This window comes from Martes martes, assembly GCF_963455335.1.
Source record: "Martes martes genome assembly, chromosome: 2".
NCBI classification, from domain to species: Eukaryota; Metazoa; Chordata; class Mammalia; order Carnivora; family Mustelidae; genus Martes; species Martes martes.
Window position 1 is genome coordinate 142,410,285 of NC_137889.1, and position 27,694 is coordinate 142,437,978.

At 57.1% G+C, this 27,694-nt stretch overlaps 1 protein-coding gene across 1 annotated transcript in view; it reads right to left on the minus strand.

The window, feature by feature from the left end:
• The window catches only part of SORCS2 (sortilin related VPS10 domain containing receptor 2), a gene marked incomplete at both ends in the record, with an annotated part of 422,366 nt that overhangs the window by 47,702 nt on the left and 346,970 nt on the right, over positions 1-27,694 (minus strand). Inside the window, 4 exons of the mRNA XM_080797075.1 lie at positions 2,618-2,736; positions 6,363-6,427; positions 11,435-11,508; positions 19,974-20,138. Coding sequence (XP_080653201.1) covers positions 2,618-2,736; positions 6,363-6,427; positions 11,435-11,508; positions 19,974-20,138 — 423 coding nt within the window. The remainder of the gene's footprint in view (positions 1-2,617; positions 2,737-6,362; positions 6,428-11,434; positions 11,509-19,973; positions 20,139-27,694) is intronic.

Sequence of the window (27,694 nt, forward strand, 5' to 3'; positions counted from 1 at the left end):
GAAGGAAGAGCCATGCAGCCCAGAGAAAGACCTGCTTAGCAGGTTAGGGAGGACGCTGGAGAGGGAGGTTGAGGAAGTCAGTGCCCCTTCTCAGAGCCCCGTCTGCCGGCAGCTGAGGTCCTTGGATGGTGCAGAAGTTCGGCAGCCCTCCCAGACTCAGCCTCAACAAGATCGCGTTCTCTGGGGAGTCCTGGGGGGATGCTCAGCCAGCCAGGGCCAGCCGGGCCCATTGCTGCCAGGAGCTGGGGGTGTAGGCAGCCCGTAGTGCAGGAGGAAAGAGGCCAGAAAACCTTTCCCAAAGAGCCAGCCTTGCTACTGGCAGGCCACAGGCTGAGGGGGCTTGCGGTTTAGGCCTGAGGCTAGAGGGGGGACGAGCAGGAACACAGCCATCCCTGAGATGCAAATGTGACCTGTGCCTGGGGAGTGGGTCACACTGAACACAGCAACGCCTTCATGGGGGAGCCGGCCTGCACGGCACTTGCCTCTCGAAAACTGCCAACCTCCTACTGGGCCACTGACCAGTAGGAGCAGGCCGAGAAGGCTGACCCGTGGCACTGCTTCCCTGAGCGGCAGGTCCTCTGCCAGATCCCGCAGGGCCTCTCCCCGGTCGGGAGCACAGCTGGCGTCCATCCGGGCCTCTGGGCGGCCAGGACCAGTCAGGCCCATTTGATAGGTCAGCACATCAAGGCTCAGAGGCAGAATGATGGCTCTTCCCAAAGCCAGCAGGGGCACCTGTAGAGTCAGACCCTCACTTGTGTCACCCTTGTCCCCCGAGGCCCAGACCCTTCTTTCTGGAGGCTAAAGTCCCATCACCGGCCCACAGCATGGCTTTAGCAAATGAAGCAGCATCACGAACTGCTCGGTGCCTTGGCTGGGGGCCTGGGAAGTGAACCTTTACATTCATCGCACGCTTCGTTGGTAGGGGGAGTGGCGGGAGGGGCCAGTGGGCTCTGCGCCGGGGTCCTCCAAGGACCAGGAAGGAGGGGAGGGGAGGAGGGCAGGCAGAGGCAGGACAGGTCCCAGGGCTGACCGTGGGCTCCAGGGAACCCACCATGGTAAGAGTCTGCAGAGGGGCAGCCCCTGGGCGACCTCCGGGGCGCAGGAACAACTTTTCTGGGCAGTTGTTGAGAAAGCTGAGAACCAACTCAGGACAGGAGTCTGATGGATACCCGCAGCCCCTCATGGCATGAGTCGGGGCTGGGGGCAGCCCGCATTCACAAGGTAGGGCATGTCCAAGGTCAGAGCAAGCCACTGTGGCTGTAAGGATGGAGACAGAGCCAAGCACAAATTGCAGCTCCATCTGAGAACACACAGGGCAAACCCCAGCAATGACCAGGCGCCCGTCCCAGCAGCCGTGAGTGGGTCCTATTCCACGTCCTATCCCACCTTATCTGTGGCCTTGGCGAGCCTGGCTTCTTCCAGATCAGACTTACCAGAGGCCCAATCCCAGAGCGCCCTGCGTCCTTGCATGTGCCCCATCTCTCCCCACGCCCCACCCTACAGTCAGGCCTCTGACTGAGCTGCCCCCCAGCTCCCTGGCACATATCCTCCCTCTAAGTATGTACATAGAGCTCACGCCCTGAATATAGAGACTAATGTAGACAGTAGAGGATGACACCTGTGGCCTGGCTGTGACCAAGGAAGGCAAAGGACTAGCTGTGCCAGTGGACCTGAAGGAGATAGAGGTGGAAGTCAGGGAAGGCTCCCTGGAGGAGGTGGCATGTGAGTAAGCCTTGGCAGCACAGGTGGAGAAAGAGACATGGGCATTTGAGGGACAGGAACCAGAGTATGTAATCACACAGAGGAGACTGGAAATCATGGGACATCACAGAAGCCAAAGAAGAACAGGGACAAGATCTTCTTGGCTGGCCTGCTCTAATGGGCTGTGAAGCCCCTGTCAGTTTCCCAGGAGATCCTGGTGTATTCTGTGGGTGGACAGGGCAGCTGGGGTAATAGAACAGCCCTAAGGGACAAGGAGGGGCTAGGAGTGGTGTGGAGCCTTCTCCATAAGAGCTTTTGGACTTGTCTCAAGGAGTCCCAGAGGGCAGGACAGGGGCCCCCGACAGAAGAAAAGGAAACGTTCTGTCTCAGTGTCAGAATGAACTTTCTAAAGATCTGAGCTCTCCAGGAGAGCGCTAGGCTTTTGGGAAGGAGTGAGTGAGCTCCCCATCCGTGGAAGTCATCAAGAAGTGGTGTGAGCAGCTATTCACTGGGGTTTCCAAAGGGTCAGGCCCTGTGTCTTTTACGGGTGGTCCCAACTGGGACCTGAGGACCTGTGTGCACAGGCAGCAGGGTCCTGGGTGCTGGGCTCTGCCCAGCTGCTGCCTGGCCACCAAGGGCAATAACCAGAGACAGCCCCTATCAGTTCCAAAGTCAGCGAAACCAAACAGAGCAAACTAGGCTCGGGCTCGGGGACTCCGAGTTAGGGGAGGTCCCTCCCTGCCCCGAGGTGGTGGGTTTGCCAGCCTTGCGGTGACCCGAGGCCACCACGCCCTGGGGGGGGGAAAGCACCAACAAAGCAGCGCTTGAAAGTCAAACGGGGAGTCCAGCTTCCCCTGTGTGGCTTGCCCTCCCGATTGCCCACTGCCCATCCCGAGGCGCCCAGAAGAAGCCTGACCTTGAAGAAGATGTAATTGTCCTGCACAGTCAGAGAGCCTTGGTCGATGGGGCCCGGGAACGGAGCCGTCAGAGTCTTCTCAGAGCAGTTGTGGATCCGGCAGGTGACATAGCGAAACTCTGCAGGTGATGAGAGCCAGCACAACACATGAATCTCATGTACTCTGGCTCTGGCCACAGGAGGAGCCCGGCAGCCTCAGATGCGGAGAAACATAGGCCCGCTCTGGGTTTGGCCGGATCCTGCTGTGGGGCTGAGGCTCGAAGGACCCGCCCTGGGATGGCACCTGCTGCTGATCCATGGCAGTGATGTGCCAGGAGCGCTCAGCAGTGGCACTTTGAATCCTCGGGATGGCCCTACCATGGTCCCATCCTCAGGATGGTGAAACTAAAGCAAGAGAGGTCAGGTAATGTATCTACAGCAGGGTCGCCTGGCCAGCCGCCAGCTGCTTGTAAAGAGAGGTTCACGGGCACACAGCTGTACCTGCTCCTCTGGGGGTCGGGGACAGTCGCTCTCCTGCGGCAATGGCAGAGGCTGCCACGCTGGAAGCATCCAGCAGCTGGCCCTTGATGGGGAAGGTCTGTGGACCCTGGGCCAAAGTTGTGCCAGTGAGAGCCAGGATGTGAGTAGAGGACCTCGTCCCCCTTCAGCTCGCTCTCATCTCAGATCTCACACCTCATCTCATCTCATCTCATCTCATCTCATCTCATCTCATCTCATCTCATCTCATCTCATACGCAGGCTCTGTCTTGCTGGGAGAAGGACCTCTGACAAACCCAGGCAGACTGTGGGCGGGACACTAACTTCAGGGGAACACTTCCATCCCTTTGCAAGTGTTTATAGCCAGGCAAAATGGAAAGCACACTTCACAGGTGGCCACTGTTTTTACTTCAAGCCCTGTTTTTCCAGGGTTTGGGGGATCCAGCGAAATTGTGCAGGGCAGGGGTGAGCCTACATGCCGCAGGAAACGACCCCTCCCAGCTTGCAGGGCCGCAGCAGGGTTTAACCCTGGGCACTGAAGGGAGCCCACGAAGGCACTCCAGGTCGTCAGCACCTTCGGAGCACGCCCTGCCCACGGCCCTGGATGGCTGGACAGTGTGGACAGTGCCCAGGGGCCGCCTCAGGGCAAGAAGACCCACGCCCTCGTTCAGGGGCAGGATAATCTCCGTCTCGGGTGCTCTGTGGTAAAACGACTTGGTGAAGATCTAGGGAGAGGGCATGCAGGGGGCCTACAGTGAGCACGGCCGTGCCACTGCACCTGAACCCCGGCCACCTCCCCGCCAAACAGCCTGGCCACTCCCTGCGCTCAGTATGGACTCTCCGGTCCCGGGCTCGCCTGCTGGGCACACGGTGGGCATACTCCTCCAGGCCCAATTCAAGGCCAACCATCCGCTCACGCACCCGTTCACCGGCTCACCCACTCACTCAATCATTCACTCACTCATCTGTTCATTCACTCACTCATTCATTAATTCACTCATTCATCTACTCACCAATTGACTCATTCATTGATTCACTCACTCCATTCATTTTCTTACTCATACACCCACTCATTCACTTATTCATTCACCCACTCTCATTCATCTGTTCATTCACTCACTTATTCACTAATTCATTCACCTACTCATTCACTTACTAATTAACTCACTCACGCATTCGCTCACTCATTCATTCACTCACTCATTCACTCAGTCTTTCACTCACTCATTCACTCGCTCACTCATTTGTTCATTTACTCACTTTTTCATTAATTCGGTCATTCACCCCTCTCTCACTGAATCATTCATTCATTCACTCATTCATTTTCTCACTCATTCACCCACTCGTTCATTCCCTCACTCACTCCTTCATTCGCTCGCTCACAGTGACCCTGCGACTGCTCAGGGCAGCGGGCATTTGGTTATGTGCTGAGTCACGTGGCAGCTCTGTCACGGACACGGAGGTGAATCAGTCAAACCCCACCCTGTCCCCACAGGGCTCCAGGCGTGGGGCGGTGTACAGAGCTGTGACAGCAGCCCAGGCACTGAGAAGGTGACAGGCAGGGAAGGTGGTCCAAGAACAACAAGAAACCCAAGAAGGAGGGGTGGGGTGAGCACTACCAGTAGGGGTGAGAGCCGGGGAGCATGAGGAGTGACTGGCTCAGGCTGGCTTGGGTAGGTGAGTGACAACTGGGGGAAGGACCAGAAGGTCCAGGCGCCATGTCCCTGAGCGTGTTGGACTGGACTCTAACGGGGCTCCCAGGCTGGGGTGGGGGTGCCACGAGTCAGAAAGCACAGGGGCACATGTGGTCTTTGGTGGAGGGGACACCACTCAAGTGGCACGTCGGTTCTGGGGGGTCTGCGGCTAAGGCCTCCTCCCCCTGAAGAGGGCAAGTGGTGAGACATCACCGCTTGGTGAAAATGGCTCCCCTCATCCAGGATGTTGGCTTGTCCCCCCTCCTCGCTGGATGTGGGGATATCCCGAGAGACAACCATGCCCGTCGTTGCCACCTTGAGCCCTGGGTTGGGGGGTCAGTCCCCATATCACCCTGGGATGATCTCGGATTTGTGGGTGGAGCACAGTGGGAGCTGTGGTCTCTACCGGCCTACAACCCTGTGAGTGCAGCCAGCCTGGAACCCCTCTGAGCCTTGTTGTGGAGAAGCAGAAGCAACCATAACACCCGCCTCACCTCCCCGCAGGACAGTAGATCCTAGAAAGAGCTGATGGCCTGGAGAAGGTTAAGGGCCCCGGCTGCAGCTTCCCTCCAGTAGCACCGAGCGCTCCCCCATGACGTCCCCACACTGAGCACCACGTGTGCACTGACCCTTTTCCCAGATGAGGACACCGGGGAGCAGGGAGGAGAGGTGACGTCCCAGGGTCATGCAGCTGGCCCGTGGCAGGCTGGGAGCTGATGCCACTGCTCTGTGCTTAGCCAGGTCTCTCTGCAGCCTGGCCCTCAGTCTGCCTTCCACCTAGTATGTCCTAGCCAGAGAGCTCTGCAGCTTGGCACTTGTCAACTCCTACCATTTATTTGTTAAATGTGAACCTACAGAGGTTCACTCAGAAAGAAGCCCAGCAGGGGGAGGCTTAACGTCCCCAGCTGCGGGGTTCTGCAGTCAGAGCTGTGAGATCACTGGCACGGCACCCGCTCTGCACTCCTCCCCTCCTTGCTCCTGTGGCTTCTGCAGTGTAGACGGCACCCAACCGTCCCCAACCATGAAAAGGGCAGGGCTGTGCCTTGTTCACCTGTGTCCTTGGCAGGGTCAGCACTAGGCCTGGTCCACAGGGGACTCAATAAGCCCTTGCTGAATAGTGGGCTCTGATATCCTGGAAGACACCATGGTTCTAGAATATTCCATAGTTCTAGGGCCGTTGCTCCTCTGTCAGGAGCACAAAAGATCTCTCTCATAGCATGTAAGGCCCCTGGGCGCATTCTGGCATTAAGCCAGCTGGGTTGGGGTGGACAAGCTCCCTGCCCCGCTAAAGGGGAAGCCATCAGAGGCCTCCACACTCACTAGCAAGGGTGGGGGCAGAGAGAGCAGGAAACACTTAGTGCTTAGGGGCCGAAACAAATCACCCTCTTAATGGACTTTTCCACTGGAGTCGAGCTCCTTGACTTCAATTTACTCCCAGCTGGAAAACAAGCACATCGAAAGTTACACCACATCATAACATAGCGAGGTCGGCTCTGCAAGGCCAGCCCAGGAAAGGAACGAGGGCATGTAAGGACACCAGGGGACACTGGGTGCACACACCCCTTCCGGCTTACCTCCTCCGAGGTCCTGGGCTTCCATGTGGACCAAGTCAGGGTCGGCGTCCACCCCAGACACGGCCCTGGAAGAGAGTACATGGAGGCCAGCGCTGGACCAAGTCCCAAGCCCCTCTCCCAGTTCCTATGTCCGTCCCTGAGTCCCAGGTAGCTACCAGGCCTCCCGTGGTTGGAGCCACTCTTACTCTGTGGTTGTGAGGGCACAGTCCTCCCCACCTGCTCCTGGGGAGGTAGCCAGAACTCAGGGTTCACTTGGTATTCTTCTTTTTGTGGTACTTTTTATAAAAGACTCCCCTTTACCAAAGGCCTTCACATTCCTTGCATCTTGACCATGGTTGCTTTTGTTCTGTTTTGTTGGTGATCCAAATACTCCGAGGAGACTAGGTGGGCCTTGGGAATATCACCCTGAGCTTGCAAATTAGGACACTGAGGCTCAGAGGAGCCAAACGGCCCCCAACTCCCACCCAGGGGCGCACAGCTCTACAGGCAGAGCCGGGACTCACTCCAGGCTCCCTTGCCTCCACCACGCTGCTCCCTGCCCACCACCCACCACGGTGCCGGCTCCTCCCTTGCCCACGTGGGCCCAGGGCTCAGGCAGCACCCAGGACGCAGCGGGGCCTGTGCCTGCCCACAGAGCCTTCCACAAGAGCCGAGGAGAACAGACGAAGGTGCATCCTTGGGTTTCCACTTGCGGGGGAGGCAGGGACGGGGCCGACAGCCTCTGGGACCCTCGGCACCTGGCACCCACCCAGCACAGAGCCTGGCACCTGAGAAGTCAAGGGCACACTCTCCAAGTGAGAAGACCCTGTGGGGGGGGCGCCCCCTGCCGTCCACTGGTGCTCCAATCCGGTGGCACCAGCCGCTAGGCCCCCGGGTCTATTTCAAGGTGAGGTTTGCTTCAGGCTTTTGTTAACTCCTGTGCACTCCCAGGAGCGAGGTCTCCTGCCTGACCTTTCTCTTTTCTGAATAAAGTGGCATTGTTCCCTTTAACAGGGGCACTGACCGGTCCTCAGCCGGCTGGTGGGGTTTTAGTGTGACTGCCGGTCATCTGCAGGTGCGGTAGTCACACCGGCTGGCTCCTTCACTCCCTCACTCACTCCCTCACTCATTCCCTCACTCATTCCCTCCCTCACTCCCTCACCAATTCTCTCCATCCCTCCCTCATTCATTCATTCCTTCCCTTATTCCCTCCCTCACTCTCTAATTCATTCATTCCCTCCCTCATTCATTCCCTCTCTCATTCATTCCCTCCCTCGTTCACTCATTAATTTATTGGCTCCCTCATTCGCATTCATTCATTCATTCCCTTCCTCACTCTCATTCATTCACTCATTCCCTCCCTCACTCCCCCATGAATTCCCTCCATCCTTCCCTCATTCATTCATTCCTTCCCTTATTCCCTCCCTCACTCCCTAATTCATTTATTCCATCCCTCAATCATTTATTCATTCCCTCCCTCATTCATTCATTCCCTCCCTCATTCATTCACTCCCTGACTCACTCCTTTACTACCTCCCTCATTCATTCATTCATTCCCTCCCTTATTCACTCCCTCCCTCGTTCACTCATTAATTTATTGGCTCACTCATTCGCATTCATTCATTCATTCCCTTCCTCACTCTCATTCATTCACTCCCTCATTCCCTCATTCCCTCACTCACCTGCTCACTCCTGCACAGACTCACTCACCCCTCAGTCTGCACTTGCCTCCCCTTAGCAGGGCTCTACCCCCCCCAACTCTCTGGCTCTCCCATTGGAACATCCCCACAACTGAACTCCAGGAGCCCACATCAGGTCCTGGACCAGGCAGGGGCCCAGCGGGTAGGGGTCCCTCCCCAGACACCTTTGGTTATGGGTTCTGAAGACCACTCAAGGCTGGGTGTCCAGCCACGCAGATAGAGCCCAGCTCCCTGCAGGGAAGGACCCAGTGTTGACTCCATGCCTTCTGGTTTGTTGGGGTCCCCAAAGATGGCCTGTGGGGAAGCTCCTTGGTGTACTGCTTAGAAACAGCAGACACATGAGACGAGTCCCAGGCAGGCAGATCTCTGGAAACCTCAGTGCTCTGGGGACACGGGCGGTCAGCTCTCACCCCTGCTGAATACCACCAGCTCTTATAAACCCTCAAGGACTCTGCACCAGACCAGGAGTGGGGCGAGGTCTCTCCTCACCCAACCTCCACCGCCGAGGCCCTGCCACTTGTCCCACACCTGGACAGGCACTGAGCTGATGGAAGAGGAAGACTGCGGCTTTGTGGGTCTGCTCAGGCCCCAGCAGAGAATCAGACCCAGATGTGTGGCCATCAGCATGCCCCCGCCCCAGACAGAGGCAGCCATGGTCCCGGGCTGCTGCTTATGGGCGGCAGGACCCTAGAACTGTGCCCTGGCCTCCCTGAGCCTCAGTCTCCCCTGCTGTCACATGAGGGGAAGACGACCAGCGTCTGAGAAGACAACGCATGCAGACCCCCAGTCTGGTGCCTGGTAGACGGTCAGCATCCATGATGTGGCCACTCCCGGGGAAGAATGTTCTGGTTTTGTTCCAGGCCCACTGAGAAACCACAGGGAAGGCAGTGAGCAAGTGCCCCTGGTGGGCCCAGAACGCAGCAGGCCTCCCACCCCCGGGCTGCTCCTCCCAGGGGCCCCCAAGATCACGCTAATGAGCTTGCTTGCTGTTCGGCCGCCCAAAGCACGAAGGGGTCCGAGCCTCAGACAGAACACAGGCTTTGGCAATTCCCGCTGTCAGTTCAAGGACAAAGAGCGCCCTAGAAACGCTGTCAAAACAGCATTATTCACTGCTTGCAAGAGGAGGGCCTGCGGCTGCCTGTCACTGCATTCCAGGAGAGTTTCCTGGGCCCCAGGGGCCAAGTGTCCAGCCTGATAATCTCTCACACATAACAACTCAGGGCAATTTGAGAAACTTGGGGGAGAAATAATTTGATTTGTGCAAGATAATAACATGTTTGAATTAGTGCCAATATACCTTGCAGTAACTGTGGGCAGGTTTGCCTCTCGGGCCTGAGAGATCCCCGAACACCTGGTCCCGCTGGGGACCGACGCATGGCTGTGCTCCGCCACTCTGCCAACCTCTCAGGCCCTGGCTGTTGGGAAATGGCACCTCCTTGCCCTTCCCCACCTCCTGGGGGCTCTGGGGTGGCCACAGCTGACATCAGTGACAAGGCCAGTGATGGATGAGGCACTCGGGGTGCCAAGTAAGGAACCTGGCCCTCCCACAGGTGGCCACATGGCGGAAGCCAGCCCCCCTCCCCACCCGCAGAAGCCCCACAGGCCAGCCGCCAATATGCCGGTTAGTGACGCGGGCTTCCCTCCAGCCTCGAGGCCGTAAACCAGGAAACAAGCTCCTTGCTTGACACACAGAGCGCGGGAGGGAAAGGAGAGCTCTTGCCACTGGGCTTCTCTGCTGGGGAGACAGGACTGTCGCCCAGTGAGAAGGCCAGTGCATAGTCTGTCCTACAAACGAGATGAGAAAGGGAAAGGCTAGGAGCATGTGTGCACGCGCACGTGTGTGTGTGTGCACACGTGCTAGAAAGAGCCATTTGGTCGGAGGAACATGTGTGTAAGCCACGTCTCTCCAGGGGCAGTTTGGGCAGAAGAAGGGACCATGGCCATGGCTGGCGACCGGCAAATGGGGGTCCTGAGCCAGTGGGACTCCCAGCTTCCACGCCCTCCCACTGCCCTCCAGCACTCAGCCCGCACGGGCCTCACTCACGCAGCCCCACTGACCAGTCTTGAGTGCCAGAGTCTCCCCACTGACGCAGTGAGGCTAGAACATGGCTCAGATGGATCGCTGAGTGGCTCCCAAGAGAAAGACCAAGTGTGGGAGGGGAGCCCGGGCACTGGATCTGGCGGGAGAGCGGGGCCAAGGCAGGTGGGGGTGGAGGAAGCATGGGGTAGAGGAGGCTGCTTGGGAGGGGGGCAGCTAGTCAGGGGCTGAGTTAGGACCTGGGGCAGGAGTGGGGAGGCAGAGGAGGTGGGGAGGAGGAAGGGCAAGGGGTAGGAAGGAGGGAGGGAGGGAAGGTGTGGAGGGGGGAGGGGGAAAGTGAGGAGGAGAGAGGGCAGGTTGTGAGGAGGGGGTGGCAGGAGTGGTGAGGTGGGCGAGGCAGGGTGGTGAAGAAGGGGAGAAGGGGGTAGTGAGGAGGAGAAGGAAGTGGAGGTAGGGAGGAGAAAGGAGGGGTAAGAAGGAGGGAGGGGGTTTAGAGAAGAGAAGGAGGGGAGGTGAGGAGGGGGAGGTAGGGGTGGTGAAGGGGAGGCAGGGGAGGTGGGGAGGATAAAAGGGGAGGGGTAAGAAGGAGGGAGGGAGGGGAGGAGGGGAGAGGGCAGAGATGGAGAGGAGGAGGGAGTGGCAGGGGAGTTGGGGAGGGGAGAGGGAGAGGATGTGTTGGGGAGAGAAGGAGAGGAGGTGAGGAGGGGAGAGGGAAGGGGTGGTGAGGAGGGGGAGGCAGGGAAGGTGAGAAGGGGGAGGTAGGGAAGGCAGGGAGGAGGAGCCAGGGGAGGTGAGGTGGGAGAGGCAGGTGTGCTGGGGAGGGAGAGGCAGGGGTGGTGAGGAGGAGGAGGCAGGAGAGGGAAGGAGGGGGAGGCAGGGGAGGCAAGGAGAGGGAGGCAGGTGTGCTGGGGAAGGAGAGGCAGGGGTGGTGAGGAGGAGGCCAGAGAGGCAAGGAGGGGGAGGCAGGGGAGCAGGGAGGAGGAAGAGGGCAGGTGGGGCGGGGAGACAGGTGGTGGGCCTACTGTGTGCTGGGCACTGTGCCAGCCTGAGGTACTTGGCTCCTGTTTGTGCCCTGGAGGAAGCAGGAGCTCAGAGAGGGACCAGCCCACATCAGGCTGCACAGCTGGGTCACGGGGGCACAGCTGACCTGAGGGACAGCGAGCCTGGCCTCTCCACCATTTCCTAAGTTCCCGGCAGAGTGGAAAGAGCACCTGGAGGTCCCCCTGGGGTGAGGAGGTCCATGGCTGGGGTCAGAGGCAGAAGAAGGTGGGGAGCCCTAAGCTGGGGGCTGCGGGGAGGGAAGGGGAACCCCGGCCCTCGGAGCTGGGGGGTCCCCAGTGTGGGGAGGCTCTCACCAGAACACGTGGTCTTTGGTCACTCGCTCCCGCAGAAGTGTCCACTTCTTCCCCAGGTCTGATGACACATAGAGCTTGGCAGAGAGAAGAGAAACAGAAGTCTGGTCATGCCTTGAGGATGAGCCTCTTCTGAGCTGGCGTGACCCCTCCTGGACAACGAATATGCCCCAGGCAGGCCCCGCACCCACACCTCTGAGAGGCCAAGGGTCAGGCAGAGGAGCTCCAAAAAGAGCCACTCTCACCCCCCAGGCCTGCTGGTAGGAACTGAGGGACACTGGCCAGGCAGATCCCCAAGCCAGGCCTGGGCTGGGGACGGTCAGGGTGAGCCTCCTGTGCGCTGAGTCCCAAGGCAGGGCTGTGGGAGCCTGGGGGTAGGGGTCTGCACTTGCCACACCAGTGTCCCTGGGCACAGGGCCATGTGATGTTAAATAGCCCGTAAAAAGCACCGTGACAGCTTGCCCCCAACCCCTTGCTGCCGGTGCCCACCTTGGAGGGGAAGAGAGCCACAGCTGAGGGAACGCAGTCAGGGGTACTGGGATACTGTCGCGTGGTGACAGGTGGGAGCTACACCTGCAGAGAGCACAGCATAATGCAGGGACTTGCCCGGTCACTACGCAGGACGCCAGAAACGGATGGAGCATTGTGGGTCCCTCCAGCAATAGAAGCAGCCCACCAGGCTGGGCTGAGAGAGGCTGCAGGCTTTCCTGACTTTGCAACATCTCTCATATATGCTGGACCCTTCAGGGCACACATCCAGCTCCGCGGAGACCTCCGGGCTGCGTGCAGCTGGTAGGATGAGGCCCTTGTAGGGCTGCAGGACTCCCAGAACACAGGCGCCCTGTCTGCCACTCCCCTCATCTCCCTCCAGCTAGGCCCTGAGTCAGCCTGGGGGCAAGAACTAACGCTGCCCCCCACCCCACCCCACCCCCCGAGCTGGGACGTGGGCAGGTCTACAGTCCAGGTCCCAAGGCATCTTTCATTGGTGGTTTTGCCAAATTTCCTTTGCCACCCTCCCTGGTTGGGGGGTGGTTGCGGGGGGCGGTTCGTGGGAACACTGAAACGTCCCCTCCATTCCTGAGAGCAGGGTAGGCCGCGAGGGTGTTAAGGGATCTGTACGCCCATGAAGCAGGACACACACGGAAATCCTACACAGCCTACACGGAGCCCAGAGACCCAAGCATTGTCTTGCAGAGGCAGGGCTGGGCGGGGACACTCGGCGCCCACTCCCCAGCTGAGAGGGCCGCTGTGCTTGGGGACAGAGAAGACCTGGTTCCCCTGAGCTCTGCCTGGCAGTCGCTGTGCTGCCTCAGTTTCCCCATTGAGAAGATGGTATGTTTTACAGGGGTGAGTCCGTGGCTTGAGAGATCATGGGGTCCCGTAGCTGTAGCTCACGAGAGACTTCACAGTCTGTATGACCCAGATGCATGACCCCCCAAAGCTCCCTAAACCTCAGGTCCCTACTTTCCTAAAACGGGGATCCAGATTCTGGCCTTACTGGGATGTGTGGGCTGATCCCAGGCACCGTGGCAAAGTGTTTGCACAAATGACGTTCCCCTTGAATCCCGTCGCTGTCATGCAGGGATCTCATCGACCCAGGGCTGCTGCCGAGGGCTGACCGTGTGAGCGTGTGCCGAGCTTGTCCCCTCTCAGACCCTCTCATGACATCTCTGTGAATCGGACGCTTTTATCAACCTGTTTTTCAGATCAGGAATGGCAGCTAAGAGCAGCTGAGCAATCTGCCCTGGGGTAGTTCACTGGCAGAGGCCGGATTTGAATTCTCCGTGCTTTGAATGCCCCTTCCTTCATTCCTCTGCACTCAAGACCTGTCTGGGATAAATCAGTTAAGCAGAGCAATTTCACAGCCAGACCTCGAGAGGAAGGAAGGCTGAAGGCAGCCACTGGACCTCAGTGTTTCTGTCTGTGAAATGGGTCTTATAAACATGACAAGAGTCGCCAGGATTGGAGCTTCAGGGCCAGCAGGACACATGCTCCTCTTCTGACCCAGCTTGTCCCCATCAGGGACCCAAGTGATGGAGAGGAAGTGAGGTCATGGTGTTGTCCCTGCTGTTGTTTCCGAAAGAAGGGTTTATGGAATCTCTGAAGGGAAACGGGCTCTTCATGCATCAGCCCTGTGCCGCCCTGGCCTTCAGTGTGGGCAAACATACCCCCATCCCGGAAGCCTGCCCTAGACCTGCCTAATGCCGATCCCCCACTGGCTCCCAAGGCCAGGACTCCAGGTCTGTCCTCACCACCCCAGTAACTCACTGAGTCCAAATGAGCTAATGTCGTCCACCTAACCCACAGCTGCTGTACCCTGAGCCTACTGAGCCACCTGCATCTCTGTGGCTTCCTGCACCCCTCCTCTGGGTCTCCTACCTGCAGCCCTCAGCCCTCCCATCCAGCCCTTGCTCCATGAGAGAGCCACCGGGCTCTTTCTGGGACACACACCTGACCACATCACTCTCCTGCATTAGATCTGCCAGGGGATGCCACAGACCTTCCTTGGGATACAGCCCACACTCCTCGTGTGGGCACTCAGGGCCCCTGGGCTGCCCGGCCCATACAACCCCCGTAACTCCCATGCCTCCATCATGCCCAGCTCTGGGCTCTTGAGTGACGGTGGTGCTAATATGTCTCATGAGGTCCTCTGAGCACCTGCACCTGCTGTTCAGTCTGGCTGGAATGCCCTTCCTTGTCTTCATTCAGTGTTCAGGACTCCATCGAAAGTCACCTGTTGGTCAGGCCTTGGCCAAGGTCAAAGCTCAGAGGTCCTGGTATTGCAGAGCCAGGCTCAGAACCCAGTCCCTCAGGTCAAGAAGCCTGTGTCAGGGCTCAGAGCCCAGGACCCAGAGAGAACTGGGCTGCAATGCCTTCCCTTTGCTATACACTCCACTCTGGCCTGGAAAAAGGGTCCCAGGGCATGCCCCCTTGTGCTGTCATCCACCTGGCACCGAAGGCCCTGGTGCTTCCACTCCTTGTCTCCAGGACCCTCCTGTACCCTTCAGTCAGTCCCCCTCCACCTCCACCTGGGACCTCCTCCTCGCCACCTGGCTTCTAGTACATGTCCTACCTTTCAGGCCACAGGTTCAAGTCCCACATTCTGGATTCTTCCACCACCCCTGGAAGACCCCCTTCAGGACTCCTTCCCCACAGCTCTAGAAAGAAGATCCTGTGGATCCCACCTCAGTGAGCTATCCTCATCCTAACCACATCGTCCTAACCAAGACATCCTAACCGCATCATTCTGATCGCGGTATCCTAACCACAGTGTCCTAACCATGGCATCCTAACCACATTGTTCTAATCACGGTATCCTAACCATAGTGTCCTAACCATGGCGTCCTAACCACAGCACCCAACCATGGTGTCCTAACCATATTGTTCTAATCACGTATCTTAACCACAGTGTCCTAACCATGGCATCCTAACCAAGGTGTCCTAATCATGGCATCCTAACCATGGCACCCTAACCACATCATCCTAACCATGGTGTCCTAACCACAGGTTACCATAAGAAGATGCCCCACCTCAGGACAGCTGTCCCTGCCAGACACTCAACCACAGCCCCTGGAGAGTCGTGTTGTGTGGCTGTGACTCCCGAATTTGTGAGTCCATGGCAACAGTGAGGGTTGTCCCTGTTCTTAACACATGCGGGGATTTCCTCTGTTAGGCCACCATCCCCTGCTGTCAGCAGCACAAAGAAAATGCCCAAGACGATGAGATCTTGCTCCACAAGGAGGCTGAGCGTCTGTGAGCATCGTGGATGCCGGGGTCACCCAAACAAAGCACCATGGATAGGGCCTAAGCAGCAGAGCCTGACTCTCTCTCCATCCTGGTGCTGGGAGTCTGAGACCAAAGTGTGGGCAGGGTTGGTTCCCTCTGAGACCTCCCTGTTTGGTGTGTAGATGGCCATGATTCCCCCGTGTCCTTATGTGGTCAACCCTCTGTGCACATCTGTGTCCTGATGTCCCCTCCTTCTAAGGACACCTGTCATCCCGATCAGGTCCCACCCAGATGACCCATTTTAACTTAAATACCACTTTAAAGGCCTCATCTCCAAATATGGTTACATACGAGGTGCTGGGGAGTGGTATATAGATTTTGGAGGGGGACACAACACAGCACATCCCAGAAGCCAACCTCCTACCCACTCCACCTCTGGTGTCCTCCCTCCCTCCCTGCCACAGGCCCGCTTCTGCTGCCTGCGTCTCTGGGAGCTTCTCCGGACCCGTAGCCTCACACTGGCTGAGAGAACCCCACCCTCCAACCCAGAGCTCTGTGCTTGGTTTCTCCCCCTTCTTGGCAGTTTTGCTTCCTGCTCCTCTGCTTAAGCTTCTGTGGCTCACCTCTCCCCCAGCCTAGTCCTGGACTGATGGCCACTGGGTGTGCTGAAGGAACGGACAAATTCAATTCTAGCACAGGGGCTGGCACACTTTTCTGGAAAGGGCCAGACGGTAAATATCTTTGGCTTTCCAGGCTGTGCAGTCTCTGTTGTCACGACTCCTCTCTGCCCCTGGAGCAGGCAGGCAGCCAGAGACAATACGGAAACGGATGGGCTTGCCTGTGTGCCAGCGAGACCTTAATTTACAAAGTGGGTGCCAGGCCACCGTCTGTTGATGCCTGCTCCAGGTCACACGATATGAAATTATCACTTTCCTATTTAAAAAGGGCTTTTGGGACAGTTTTCATGCCCTGGAACGTAAGATCCAGGAGCACAAGGAACTCATCCCTTCTTGCTAAGCACGTGGAGTCATGCCAAGTCATGAAGTAGGTGCTTAGTAAATAGCTAATGGCTCGAGCGGCTGGAGGTCCTGAATTTCTGAAAGGGCCTCAGTGGGAGAGCCCAGCAGCAGGTACAGCCTTTCATGGAGGCCAGGTGCTGCGCTAAGAGCCTGTCAGTCTCCGTTCACTTAATCCACATGCGCAGGCATATAAGACAGGCCTCTGTCCCTTTACCAGTGAAAGAATGGGAGCTTAGAGAGGTAATTAAGCCGCTCAAGGTCACACAGTGTTTGCTCGTGGACCTGACCGTGATACCCCTGCGGCTGAGGGGTCCCCCTGGGAAAGATGCGAGATCCCCTCTCGTCCTTTCTCTGGGCCATCTGAGTGACCAGCCAGGGGCCCCTTCCACCTCAGGTCTTAATTTACCCCTCTACAAATCGGGAGAGAACCGTTCCCGTCCTCGAATAGTGAGCAATTAAAAATGGGCGTGCAGCCATCAATTTCCGGGAGTCTGGTAATAAAGCCTCGGCGTTCGTGGACGGCATGATGCCTGCCATGCCCACGTGCGCTGAGGACGCCCGCCCCGGGACACGGTGAAGCATTTCCAATTTGCTCTTGTGGGAGGTGATTTTATAATGCACCATCAACTGCAGCAGAAATAGACCATTTCCCACTTAATACAAGACAAACACTGGCAAATAAATAAGAATAAACACACGGGGGACATCCTAGCCGCTGCAGCGGACCCCAACCCAGTGATGTCCTGTGCAAGGGCTGACTGACTCCAGGTCACTTGTCCAGGAAAGTATAAGAGGCGGCCCTCCCAGAACAACAGAGGCCACTCCGACACAGAGACGACACGCTTGGAAGTCAGGGCAAGGGAGAAACGAAGGCGAAGGATGAGGTCAGAGGAAGGTCATTCGAAAACATGCGAGCCAGTAGGTCTGCCGACGGACGCTCCCGGCAGCTGCTGTGAACCCATGCCTCTGCCTGCCCCTTCTTAGGGGAACCCTTGCTGGCCCCCCACCGCCCCTGCCTGGACAGCTACTCCATTTTGCTTCACGCGTATAAACGCAGACCTGGTTTCACGGGGGCTAGAGGATGGTGGGTGCTCGGTTTTCCTGAACCACTCGTGCAGTCATCTCTGTTGTTCTGAAGTAAAAAGTGAACATCTGGGGCACCTGGGTGGCTCAGTGGGTTAAGCCTCTGCCTTCGGCTCAGGTCATGATCCCAGGGTCCTGGGATCGGGCCCCGCATCGGGCTCTCTGCTCAGCAGGGAGCCTGCTTCTCCCTTCCTATCTGCCTGCCTCTCTGCCTACTTGTGATTTCTCTCTCTGTCAAATAAAAAAATAAATAATCTTAAAAAAAAAAAAAAGTGAACATCTGGGGTGCCTGGGTGGTTCGGTGGGTTAAGCCTCTACCTCCAGCTCAGGTCATGATCTCAGGGTCCTGGGATCAAGCCCCGCATCGGGATCTCCGCTCGGCAGGGAGTCTGCTTCCCCTCTTTCTCTGCCTGTCTCTCTGCCTACTTTTGATCTCTCTCTCTGTCAAATAAATAGAGAAAATCTTAAAAAAAAAAAAAGTAAACATTATTCCCAATCCATTCCCTATGCCTTTCTTCACACCCCCTCCTCCAGGAAGGCTTCCCAGATTGGTCATCCAAGGTGTCTTTTCTTCACTACTAAGGTTGTGGAAGGCAGTCCTAGGCTTAGATTAATTTCTCACAGTGCTGGGAAATGGAAGGGGTTCTTGATGGGGAGCAGAATAACACTTAACAGTGTTAGAGGGTTGTACCTGTAAGCAGGTCCCAGGGACGAGCACAGGGAACCAGGCGAGTCAGTTTGGCGCCCGTGGTTCTCAGAGAGTTGGGGTGGGAAGGGGCTGCCCGGCTCTCACATTCCTTTGATCTCAGGACCCCAGTGCGGTTTGCTGAGCCTTGAAAGAAAACCTACCACATCAGGCTCTCCCCTCAGCAGACTGCCCAGGCTCCGAATAAGGAAGCCTCACAGCACCCTAAGCTACATAGCAGCACCAGGCAGAACCCTAGCCAGCTCAGGACCCGGGACCAGCAATAAGGCTTGCCGCTGGGTGCCACCGAGGTTTGGGGCTGTGTGTTCCTCTGATTAGCAGACGCCTGCCTAACGCACCAGGTCTGTGGGAATGGAGAGCCAGTGTGGTACCACATGACCATCCACCTCTTGGAAGTCAGAGAGCTTTGAAAACCATACAACCCTAAAAAAAAGAAAAAAAAAACAAAAAACCCCCCAAAACCAAAAAACCCCAAGGCCCTATTGTTGCTATTACTAATTTCCTCAAACTCTTCATTCCTTTTGTAACTACAACGAAGCCCTTTTTCCTCCCCTTTTCTTTCCTTAGAGTCACAGCAAAGAACCGAGGAAAATCACTGAGATTTCAGCTCCATTAATTTTTCAGGGCACCATAAATTAAAGAGCAATTGCAACGCAGTCAATTTCTGCAGGAAAATAAGTCTCCGTGATTGTGCTTTAGTCTAATTACATGGAAGGCTAAGTAGTGCTATTAATACCCAGAAGCACACGCTGTCCCAGAAGAAGGCGTTGGGAGCAAAGAGGATCCTGGGGATGCCAGTCGGTGAGGTCCAGACCATGGCAAGGAGGCCAGGTCCTGCAGCAAGCCATGGCTCAGACCAGCCGAAATTGGCGTTGGGAGGCCCTTGACCTGGGGGAACCCTCATGGGAGAAATCCATCATTCACTCACCGACTGATCCAACCAACGGACACCCCTCCATCGATCTGTCCACCTCCCCCGTCCGTCACCCCACAGCCCCTGTCCGTCACCCACTCACCCTTCCACCCATCCTCAGCTCCATGTCCATCCAGCCAACAAATAGCCTCAGCCAGGAGCTTGTGAGGAAATGCTGCAGAAACTGGGCAGAGTCTGTGCCCGCAAGGGGCTTACCCAGAGTGTGTATGCAGGGAGCAGTCCCCACGCCGGCTGCAGTGGCTCCTCCACAAGCCACATGGACACCAGAAGCCAGAAAAGGCCCAGTCCCCCACCCCCACCCTGAAGCCTCCAGGGGGAGCGTGTCCCTTGCAGACACCTCGATTTTGATCCAGCGAAACACATTTTGGACATCTGGTCTCCCAAGTTGTGGGAGACCCCACGTCTGGATTGGCCAGCCACGGAGCACTTGGTGATAGGAACGGATCCTGGTCTCTGTGGCAGTGAGGGCAGGTCCTCGTCCTCCCGTGCTCTCTGCGCCCTGCCTCACCTCCTGCTCAGGCCTCACCCCCTCCTGGGGCCAGCCCCGGGCTCTCCGCTCCCTGGGCCTGGAAAGAACCCTCCACCACGTTCTCTCCATCAGCCGATGGAGGGTCCCTTGGGCTCCTGTGGGGCCCTGGTGACACAGCCCCCAGAGTAAAGGACATGCACTTGGGATCTGAAGGACAAGTCACACCTACTGAAGATGGAAAAGCATCCCAGGCCAGCAGAAGGGCCCGGCAAGGCGTAGCGTGGGAGGGTGTGTGGAATATTCTGGAAGTGGAAGAAGGCCTTATGGCGGTGCACCCGGAGGGGAGGCCGAGGGGGAGCGCGGTAATAATTACCTACTGTTCTTCAATCCTGTCTCATGTGCTTACTTGTGCCAAGTACACCTCTCACCTCGGCCTGCTTGGTTCCTACACCCCGAGGCCAACGATGGCAGCACCCAGACCCCCGGGCCTTGGGGCGAAGGGCTCCCAGGGCCCCATGAGGAGCAGCCTGCGTTGCCCCGTGACCTCACCAAAAGAGCAGCTGTGGGCGCCCTGGGGCCCAGACACCGGCTCCACTTCTGCTTACCTTGCTCTCCTTGGTGTAGGCCAGGACCTTGTCCTCCTCCTTGGGGTGGAAAATCAGAGTCTCCACCGAGAAGGGGATGAGCTGCTTCTGGAAGGTGGCCCCCTCGTCCGTACTGAGGAATAGACTCTGGTCCCGGTCGCTGAGCGAGGAGCTCAGCAGGACGATCTGGAACAGAAAGCAGGGGAGACGTGAGCTCCCCACTCCGCACCAAGCCCCTGTGCTCAGCCACCAAGGGAGAGGCCGGAACCACGCCCCCTCCTCCCACCCTGCCCCACCCACTCCTGCCAATTAGTCACTCATTAATTCCCTCCACAACTCTGTCCCCAAGCCAGGCACCGTCCACAGGGCGAGGCTGACCACCAGCTGGGGTTTTCTGCCGTGAATAGTCCGTCCTATGGGGGCAGTGTGAGATACATCACCGCGTCGCCCATTGTGGGCCTGACCGGCGGCCTGAGGAGACAAAGCAGGGGGCTGGGGAGGCCGGGCTGGGGGCTGCGTGCAGAAGCAGAGCACTGGACCAGGTAGGGGGGTGACCCAGGACAGCAGGCGCCGGGCAGGAACTTGGATGTGAGGTGGCCGAGGGAGAGGGGACTGGATAAGTAACAGCGTGTCTGGCTCCATGAGGCCTTAGAGGGCACCGTGGTGGGTGGAACGGGGACCCCGGAGAGACACCACGTCCCCGCGTCCTCACCCTGGTTCCTATGAAGGTGACCTCACTTAGAAACGGGGTCTGCACAGGTGGGATCAAGTTAACCATCTCAGAATGAGGTCATCCTGGGAACTGGCAGGCAAGGCGCCCATGGAGAGGATGAGGGACAGCCCGGCCACCTGCAGAATTCTCCCGTGGGTGGGGGTCCCGGAAGGCCTCTCTTGGCTCCGCCCAGAGGGTCAAGGAAGTTGGGGAAGCCAGCCTGTGGCCCTCTCTGAGTTTGTCCACTTCCCAAGCACACAGGTACATGACTTCCTGGGCTGTGAGGTGCCCCAGGCCTTCCAGAAAGTTCAGGAAAGGCCGACTATGGGTCAGAACAGGTTGGCCCTGCTAACTACACACAGGGGACCAAAGGGACCCTCAGAAAGAGAGAAAAGGGGGAGAGGGAGAGGCTTTCCTCCTTCCTCTGAGGCCAGAGAGGGTCGGCCAGCCTGGAGGGTTGGGAAGGTGATGTGGGCTCCTACCACTGTGAGTGGATCCCACCCCCTCAGACCACATGGTCAGCCCCCAGCAGCATGGGTGGGCCCAGTCTCTACCTCCACCCTCTTCTGGAAGACCCAGTTCCCACGATGAAGCTGGGGGTGGTCTTCCTACCCACACACCTCATGGAAAGTTCTGGGCTCCTCACGGCCCCAAGGAGACTGTGACCTCTGTGACAGGGTCTGCAGGCTCCTCCTGGACTGGCCTCCCTCCCTGCCTCCTGCTTGTGAGCTGGCCACAGCCAGTAGGGTCCACCCACATACAGCCCCCTCCCCCCAACACCTGTTACCTCTGTTTCCCCCTCACCCCCGGGGCCCAGTGGAGCCCCCTGATTCAAGGCCACAGGGAACCTGGTATTTGCCCAGCAAAAGCTCACCACCTGTCATGGAGGTAGCCTCTTCTCCCAGGACTGTGGTCCCTTGGGACCGCGGCCAGGTCTGTGGAGTTTCCTGCTATCCTCCTCCCCACCCCCACCCCTGCAGGGCCTGGGGACTCCACACACTTATTGAATGAATGAATAAATCAATGAACGAATGAATCAATGAATGAATGAACAAACAGATACCATGTGCTGATAGAATAGGGGTCAGGGCACACTCAACCTGATAGCCCAGTTCAAATTCCATGTCTGTGTGACCTGAAGCAAGCTGGCTGGCCATTCCCTGCCTCAGTTTCTTTGTCTGTAAAATGGGGGAAATAATATGGTGCCTGGCATTGGGCGAGCCTGCAATTAAAGTCTACTGTGAGTGTTCAAGACCACATCCTCACTAGAGCTCAGTGGGGCAGTTATGATCTCTGCTCGGTGGATGGGGAAACTGAGGCACAGAGAGGGGAAGCAAACTGCCTGAGGTCACACACCGTGTAGGACGGAGCCAGGGTCTGGAGTTCAGAGGGAGCCCATGCAGGGTGGGGTGCCGGTGGGGCAAGGGGGTGGGACCAGCCCGGCACCTAGATGAGCTCTTCCTTCCCAGGGGCGGGGTCTATGGGACACTAAGCCCCCATCATGTGGACGCCCCACTGCGATGGGCTCCCCACACCCCAACATTTCCTCTAGAAGACGATGAAGCACATGGGCCAGAAATCAAGAATTTCACGAGCTCCTGTCTTTACAAACGAGGATCTGATGCGCTCTTTCCAGGGAACCCTGAGGAGTTGTGCAAGCCACAGCTGGTCTCCCCTGGCACAGATCCCGCCTGCGCCGGCCAACCAAGGGGGCTGAAGGAGAAGGGCAGGCAGGGCGCTCCCGGTGCCTGCCTCTAGGCGGCCGTGCTCTCGGAAGGTGGAGAAGCCTTGTGGGAGGTGTCCCTCGGGGGTGGTTTCCACACAGGAGAAGTGGAGGGGCCGAGAACGGCCACGTATAATCATCTCAGGAAATGTGGAATGACAAGGGCGCTCACGCACTCACAAAAAGAAGCAAGTACAAATTTACGAGAAACTATGTATCTCCCACAGACAAAACGTCAGGAAGCCTATGATAATTTTGCCAATGGTTACCGTATGAGAGTACACGTGATCTTATCAGCAGAGATGCACAGAAACAGGAGTGGAGGGCTCACTGTTCAGCCATCATATAAGAGGAAACGCCACCACTTGCGACCCCAGGGATGGACCTTGAGGGCATCATGCCCAGTGGGAGACAAATGCCCTGAGATCAGGCTTGCAGGTAGACTCTTGTAAACAAAGCAAAGCCTGAGCTCCCAGCTCCAGAGAACAGGTGGACGCCGCAGGGGGTGGGTGGGCGAGGGGTGATGGTGTCAGAAGGCCTGCACTGCCCATTGCCAAGTGAGCGGGTCTCAGGCTGCCGTGGGCCCAGTGTGGTGACACACAGGACTGCGTGTCTGGACGTGGCTGAGAGAGGGGATCCTGAACGGTCTCCTCGCGGGAAAGCATCGCTGTGACGTCGTGTGGCGGCAGATGGTAACCAGACGTACAAGGACGATCGCTTCCCCGTAATGACCGAATCATAATGTCCTACACCCGAAACTAAGGTGATGTTACATGTCAATTACACCTTAATTTTGAAAAAACCAATGAAAGCAACACGAGGACCTTAATAGTGGTTGTTTTTAAGTGGTGGAGTTAGAAGGAGTTTGTTCTTGTTTTCAATGAACACTGTAGCTTAGAACAGTTTTAACTTTACAGAAAGGTGGCAAGGATAGGACAGAGAGTCCCACAGCGCTGATGCAGTATCCTCTGCCAGGACAGCTCAGGTCGGTGTCAGACGTCTGTACGGTTAAGGAGCCAGCATACCCACATGTGTACGGTCTGAACCACACGCTACGTTCCACGAGTGGCTTTTCCTGGTCTGGGATCCCACGCAGGAGCCCACATGACATTCAGGCGTCACACCGCCTTAGCTCCTCTGGGCGGTGACTTTCTCAGACGCACCTTGTTTCTCTTGACCTTGACAGTGTTGAGGACCTCTGGTTGGGTCTTTTGCAGACTGACTCTGATTTTGGCTTATCTAGGCTTTCCTCGCGGTGACACAGGCGTCAGGGGTTTGAGGAAGGAAAGGCACAGAGGTGAGGACCCTCCTTGCCGCAGTGGGCCCAGAGGGGAGCCCACAGCCATGGTGCTGGCCTCACCCCAGGGGAACGGGCCCTCCTCTCCTCCCCGCGTCCACGATGTCCTCTTGGAGGACAGCCCCCTGCACAGCCCACACCTGCGGTGGGGAGGGCGGCTCCCCTCCTTGAGGCAGAGGAGCTGTGAGCATTCTTGTGAATTCTTCTGCATGGGAGACTGGTCTCCTCGCCCCCACTTACTGACTCATTTATTTACGTCACTATGAACTCATGAATATTTATGTCAGACTTTGAGTTGTAATTCAAGGCTGTTCTGTCATCTCATTGCCCCAAGGCTCCCGCTCTGGCTAGTTGGGGTGGGGGGTGCCTTGGGCGGTCTCCTTTGCCACAACACCCAGCTTCTACTTCTAAATGTTGCTCTGGGCTGCACCTGGTCTCCCTGGATAATCGGGAAGAATGAAACAAGTCACCCAGATTTCTCACCCATCATACTGGAGATGGCTGGGTTCACTCAGCATCCACCCAAACATTTGGCCCAGGCTCTGTGCCCCACCCCAGGGCAGCTGCCCACACACCTGGCTCCTTGGGGGCCATCTGGCCCGGGAAACCCAAACATCACTCATCAAAACGCTTTTTCATGATGACGATTTCTCAATGTTCTTATGATGCAACAATTGACTTATCCACCTCCCCCAGGAGATTGTGCCCCTTGAGCGCAGGGATGGCATCTAACTCCTGTTTTGTTGTGCTGGCACAGAGCCCAGAGCACTGTGGGTTAATCCCTGCCTGATGGATACCAACTGAATGCATGCACGCGTGAATGAATAAAGTAGTCCATCTCAACCCTTGATTCCGTGAGGAATTGTTTGTCCGCTCTTCTCCTTTGGGAGGAGAACATTCCTAGAGCTATGGCAGAAGCCTGGAGACTGGACGTCATAACAAACCTCATTCACTTCTCCCCATTACCCAGAGCTTCATACATCAGAGAAGACTCATTCATTCACTCATTCATTCCTTCATTCTTCCGTTGGTGCTAAGACCACAGAGTCAAGCAAAGATTCAGGTGTGACCAGGACTTTGTGGCAGCAGAGCCAAGGAGGAAAGGAGAATCCAGGTACAGGGCCCAAAGGAAGGCTTCCTAGCAGAGGTGACCCCCCACCCCAAGGTGAGCTTCAAAAAATGGATGGAAATTTGACTGGCAGACCCAGGGGAGGGTTTTTCAGTCAGAGAGAACAGCATGACGGGAGGGTGGGGGTCCCTGACCCGCCTCTCCCCCCACCCCCCACCTCAGCCTCCAGGTGTCAGTCCCATAGAGCCCTGCTGTGTTTCTCCAGTTCCCCGAGACTGTTCACATCTTGACTGCCTTTTCACGCACGGTTCCCTTGGGCTATAACATGTGGTGGGACCAAGACTCCCCCAACCTCATCTCAGATAATTCAGATTCAGATCCGACAATTTCAAAATGATACAAAACCCACATGTGATGAACTTAAAACAGCTTGTGAAAATGATCAGAGACCCCAATTCTGGGCCGCTTCCGCAAAGCTGAATATTTCTCACTTAATTTTGCAGATGCCTCCAGCATGAGTTTAGCCTGTTTTTATTCTGAGATGCCCTTCCCCTTTGTATCTGCTTGTCTAACACCTCCTTATCCACTGAGGCTCATTTCAAAGGTCACTGCCTCCAGGCAGCCCTCCATGATACAAGTCCTCCAGTAGATTTATTCCAATACCTCCTCCCCCCCCCCCCAGCATCTCAGGCATTCATCTGCCCCAGCCCAGCATTCTTAGTGTTCTCTTTGGGAGTCTGCCTCCCCCTCTAGGAAAGCCCTGTGTCTTCGTCAGGGCCATGCCTCCAGCCAGGACTACAGGGCCTGGTCCAGAGCAGGCACCAGGTACCCATAAACAGGTGTTGGTGCCACTTCCACACAGAATCAGGGCTTCGGGGACAGGGTTGCCGCTCCATCACGGCCCTCCTTGATGGCCGAGGCCCCACCCACGGTGGAACTGCAGTGGAGAAACAGGAACCCGAGGAAGTCGTTCTGGCCGGGGGCCCAGCAATCTGGATCGGGGGCTATTTTGGGCCTCGGAGTGGGACAAGTAAGCCAGGAAAGATTGGGGGATGAGAAAGTGCTGACAACGAGAGGATTACTAGAGCAAAGAAAACAAATCAATTAGCATAGTGCAGAGCGGAGGCTGGCAGACTGTTCTCCCAAATTGGGAACCAGACTATTTTCAACGGTGTATTTTTACTGTTTACTATTCCGGGCCAGCATATGGTACCTGCACCGGCTTCCGGGGGCCCACGAGGCTGGGTGTTTGGAAATCAGAGGCCATACGTTGGAGAGAAATATGGGACAGGTTCTAGAGGACCAGCGGCCAGCCCCACTGAGTGTGAGTCCCAGGACTGCGTATGTAATCCGCGGGGCCCCAAATGCAGGGCTCCTTGCTCAAGAAGAATAAGGAATTCCAACACGGGGGCAAGCAAGCATTACAGCAAGCACAAGGTCTGGGTCTGGAGCCTGCCTCCATCATCCCACAGGGATTCTGCTAATAAACTCTGGGACCCCTAGCCCCAGTGGCATGGAAGCTGCTGGAAGCACAGTGTGTCCGCCCCACCCAGGTGGAAATCAGCACTTTCTCAAAGTCCCTGGTGAGCCCTGAGCTCCCAGCCTTGGGACATCTGCTCTGGGCTGTCGTTCCTGCTGGTTCTCAGCTCTGAGCCCACCAGCTGTGTGACTCTGAGCACAGTGGCTGACTCTGCTCTGTTCCCCACCGAGTAACCATGAAATAAGCCACATGCCTCCCATGCTGCGCGTCCTTCCCTGGGATTCTGTAGCTCACGGCCACCCTCACAGATGCTCTGATGAGATGCTCCACGGGGTGGGGAAAATACGGATGAGAGCCCCAGGAGTCCAGCTAGGCTACAACACAAACATGGGGGGCACGCAGAGTGGGGCTTCAGGCCACTGTTACCCCCCTGAGCTGTGAGGTGTGCAGCCTTAGGAAAGCTAGTGTACCTCTCTGGGCTGCTGTTTCCTCATCTGTAAGTAGAGAGGAATCCCCGTCGCCGAGGCGACCAGAGGAGTCAATGCACAAAGTGTGTAGCAGACCAGCCTGGTGCCTGGGACACAGCGAGCATCCCGAACATGCGGGAGCTCGCCATATGGGACAACTCGGATTACTCTCCCTGCAGGAGGTCACCAAGCCCTGTTGTGAGTCAGGATCACATTGCTGAGGCAGGTCATATGCGGTGATGAGAGCGAGAGGAAGCGTACGCCCCCCTGCACTATGAGACCCCAGGACAGACGTGGGCAGAGGGTACAGACGCTGCCCCCGGGGGAATGACCCCTCTCTCTCCGGCGCATGGGCTGGAGCATGGCCAGAGAAGCCAAGGGCCTGTGGAAGGTCACACTGCCAGCCGGAGTCTGCGGCCTCATCCCTCCCGACATCACCTGCCCGCACCGCTAGCACACAGCATGGCCGGTCTGCTCAGTAAGTAGCAGTAAACACTAGGGTTCCTGCAGGAACACACTTGTGCCGTCCAGAGAGACCCTGCCACCTTCAAGGGCTATGAGGACTGGCCTCCAGAGGTCTGCAGGTCCATCCAGAGCTTTGGGAATGGGGAATGGACTTCTGGCCACGCAAAGGGAGGGGCGGGGGACTTCCGTTCCTCTTCATCCTTCCCTTCTTTCCTTTGTCCCACGGTCTTGGTCTTGTTCTCACAAATCATTAACTGAGTCATTGAGCTGCACATCAGACCTCAGCCGGGAAACAAGCCCCTCAGGATGCCTGCCACGGGGGAGCTCACAGAAGACAGTGGAAGGCGTTTAATAGTGGAGGCAGGGGGCCCTCCCCTAGGCTGGACTGGAGTAGACGGGAGACTTTCTGGAAGTTTCTGCAGGAGGTGCACCCCAGGCTCCCAGTGGAGATGGGTCACAGCCACATGCAGAAAGACACTCTAGGGGGACAGAGCTGCCCATGTGCCATCCTGTTGCGGGACTCAGGTTT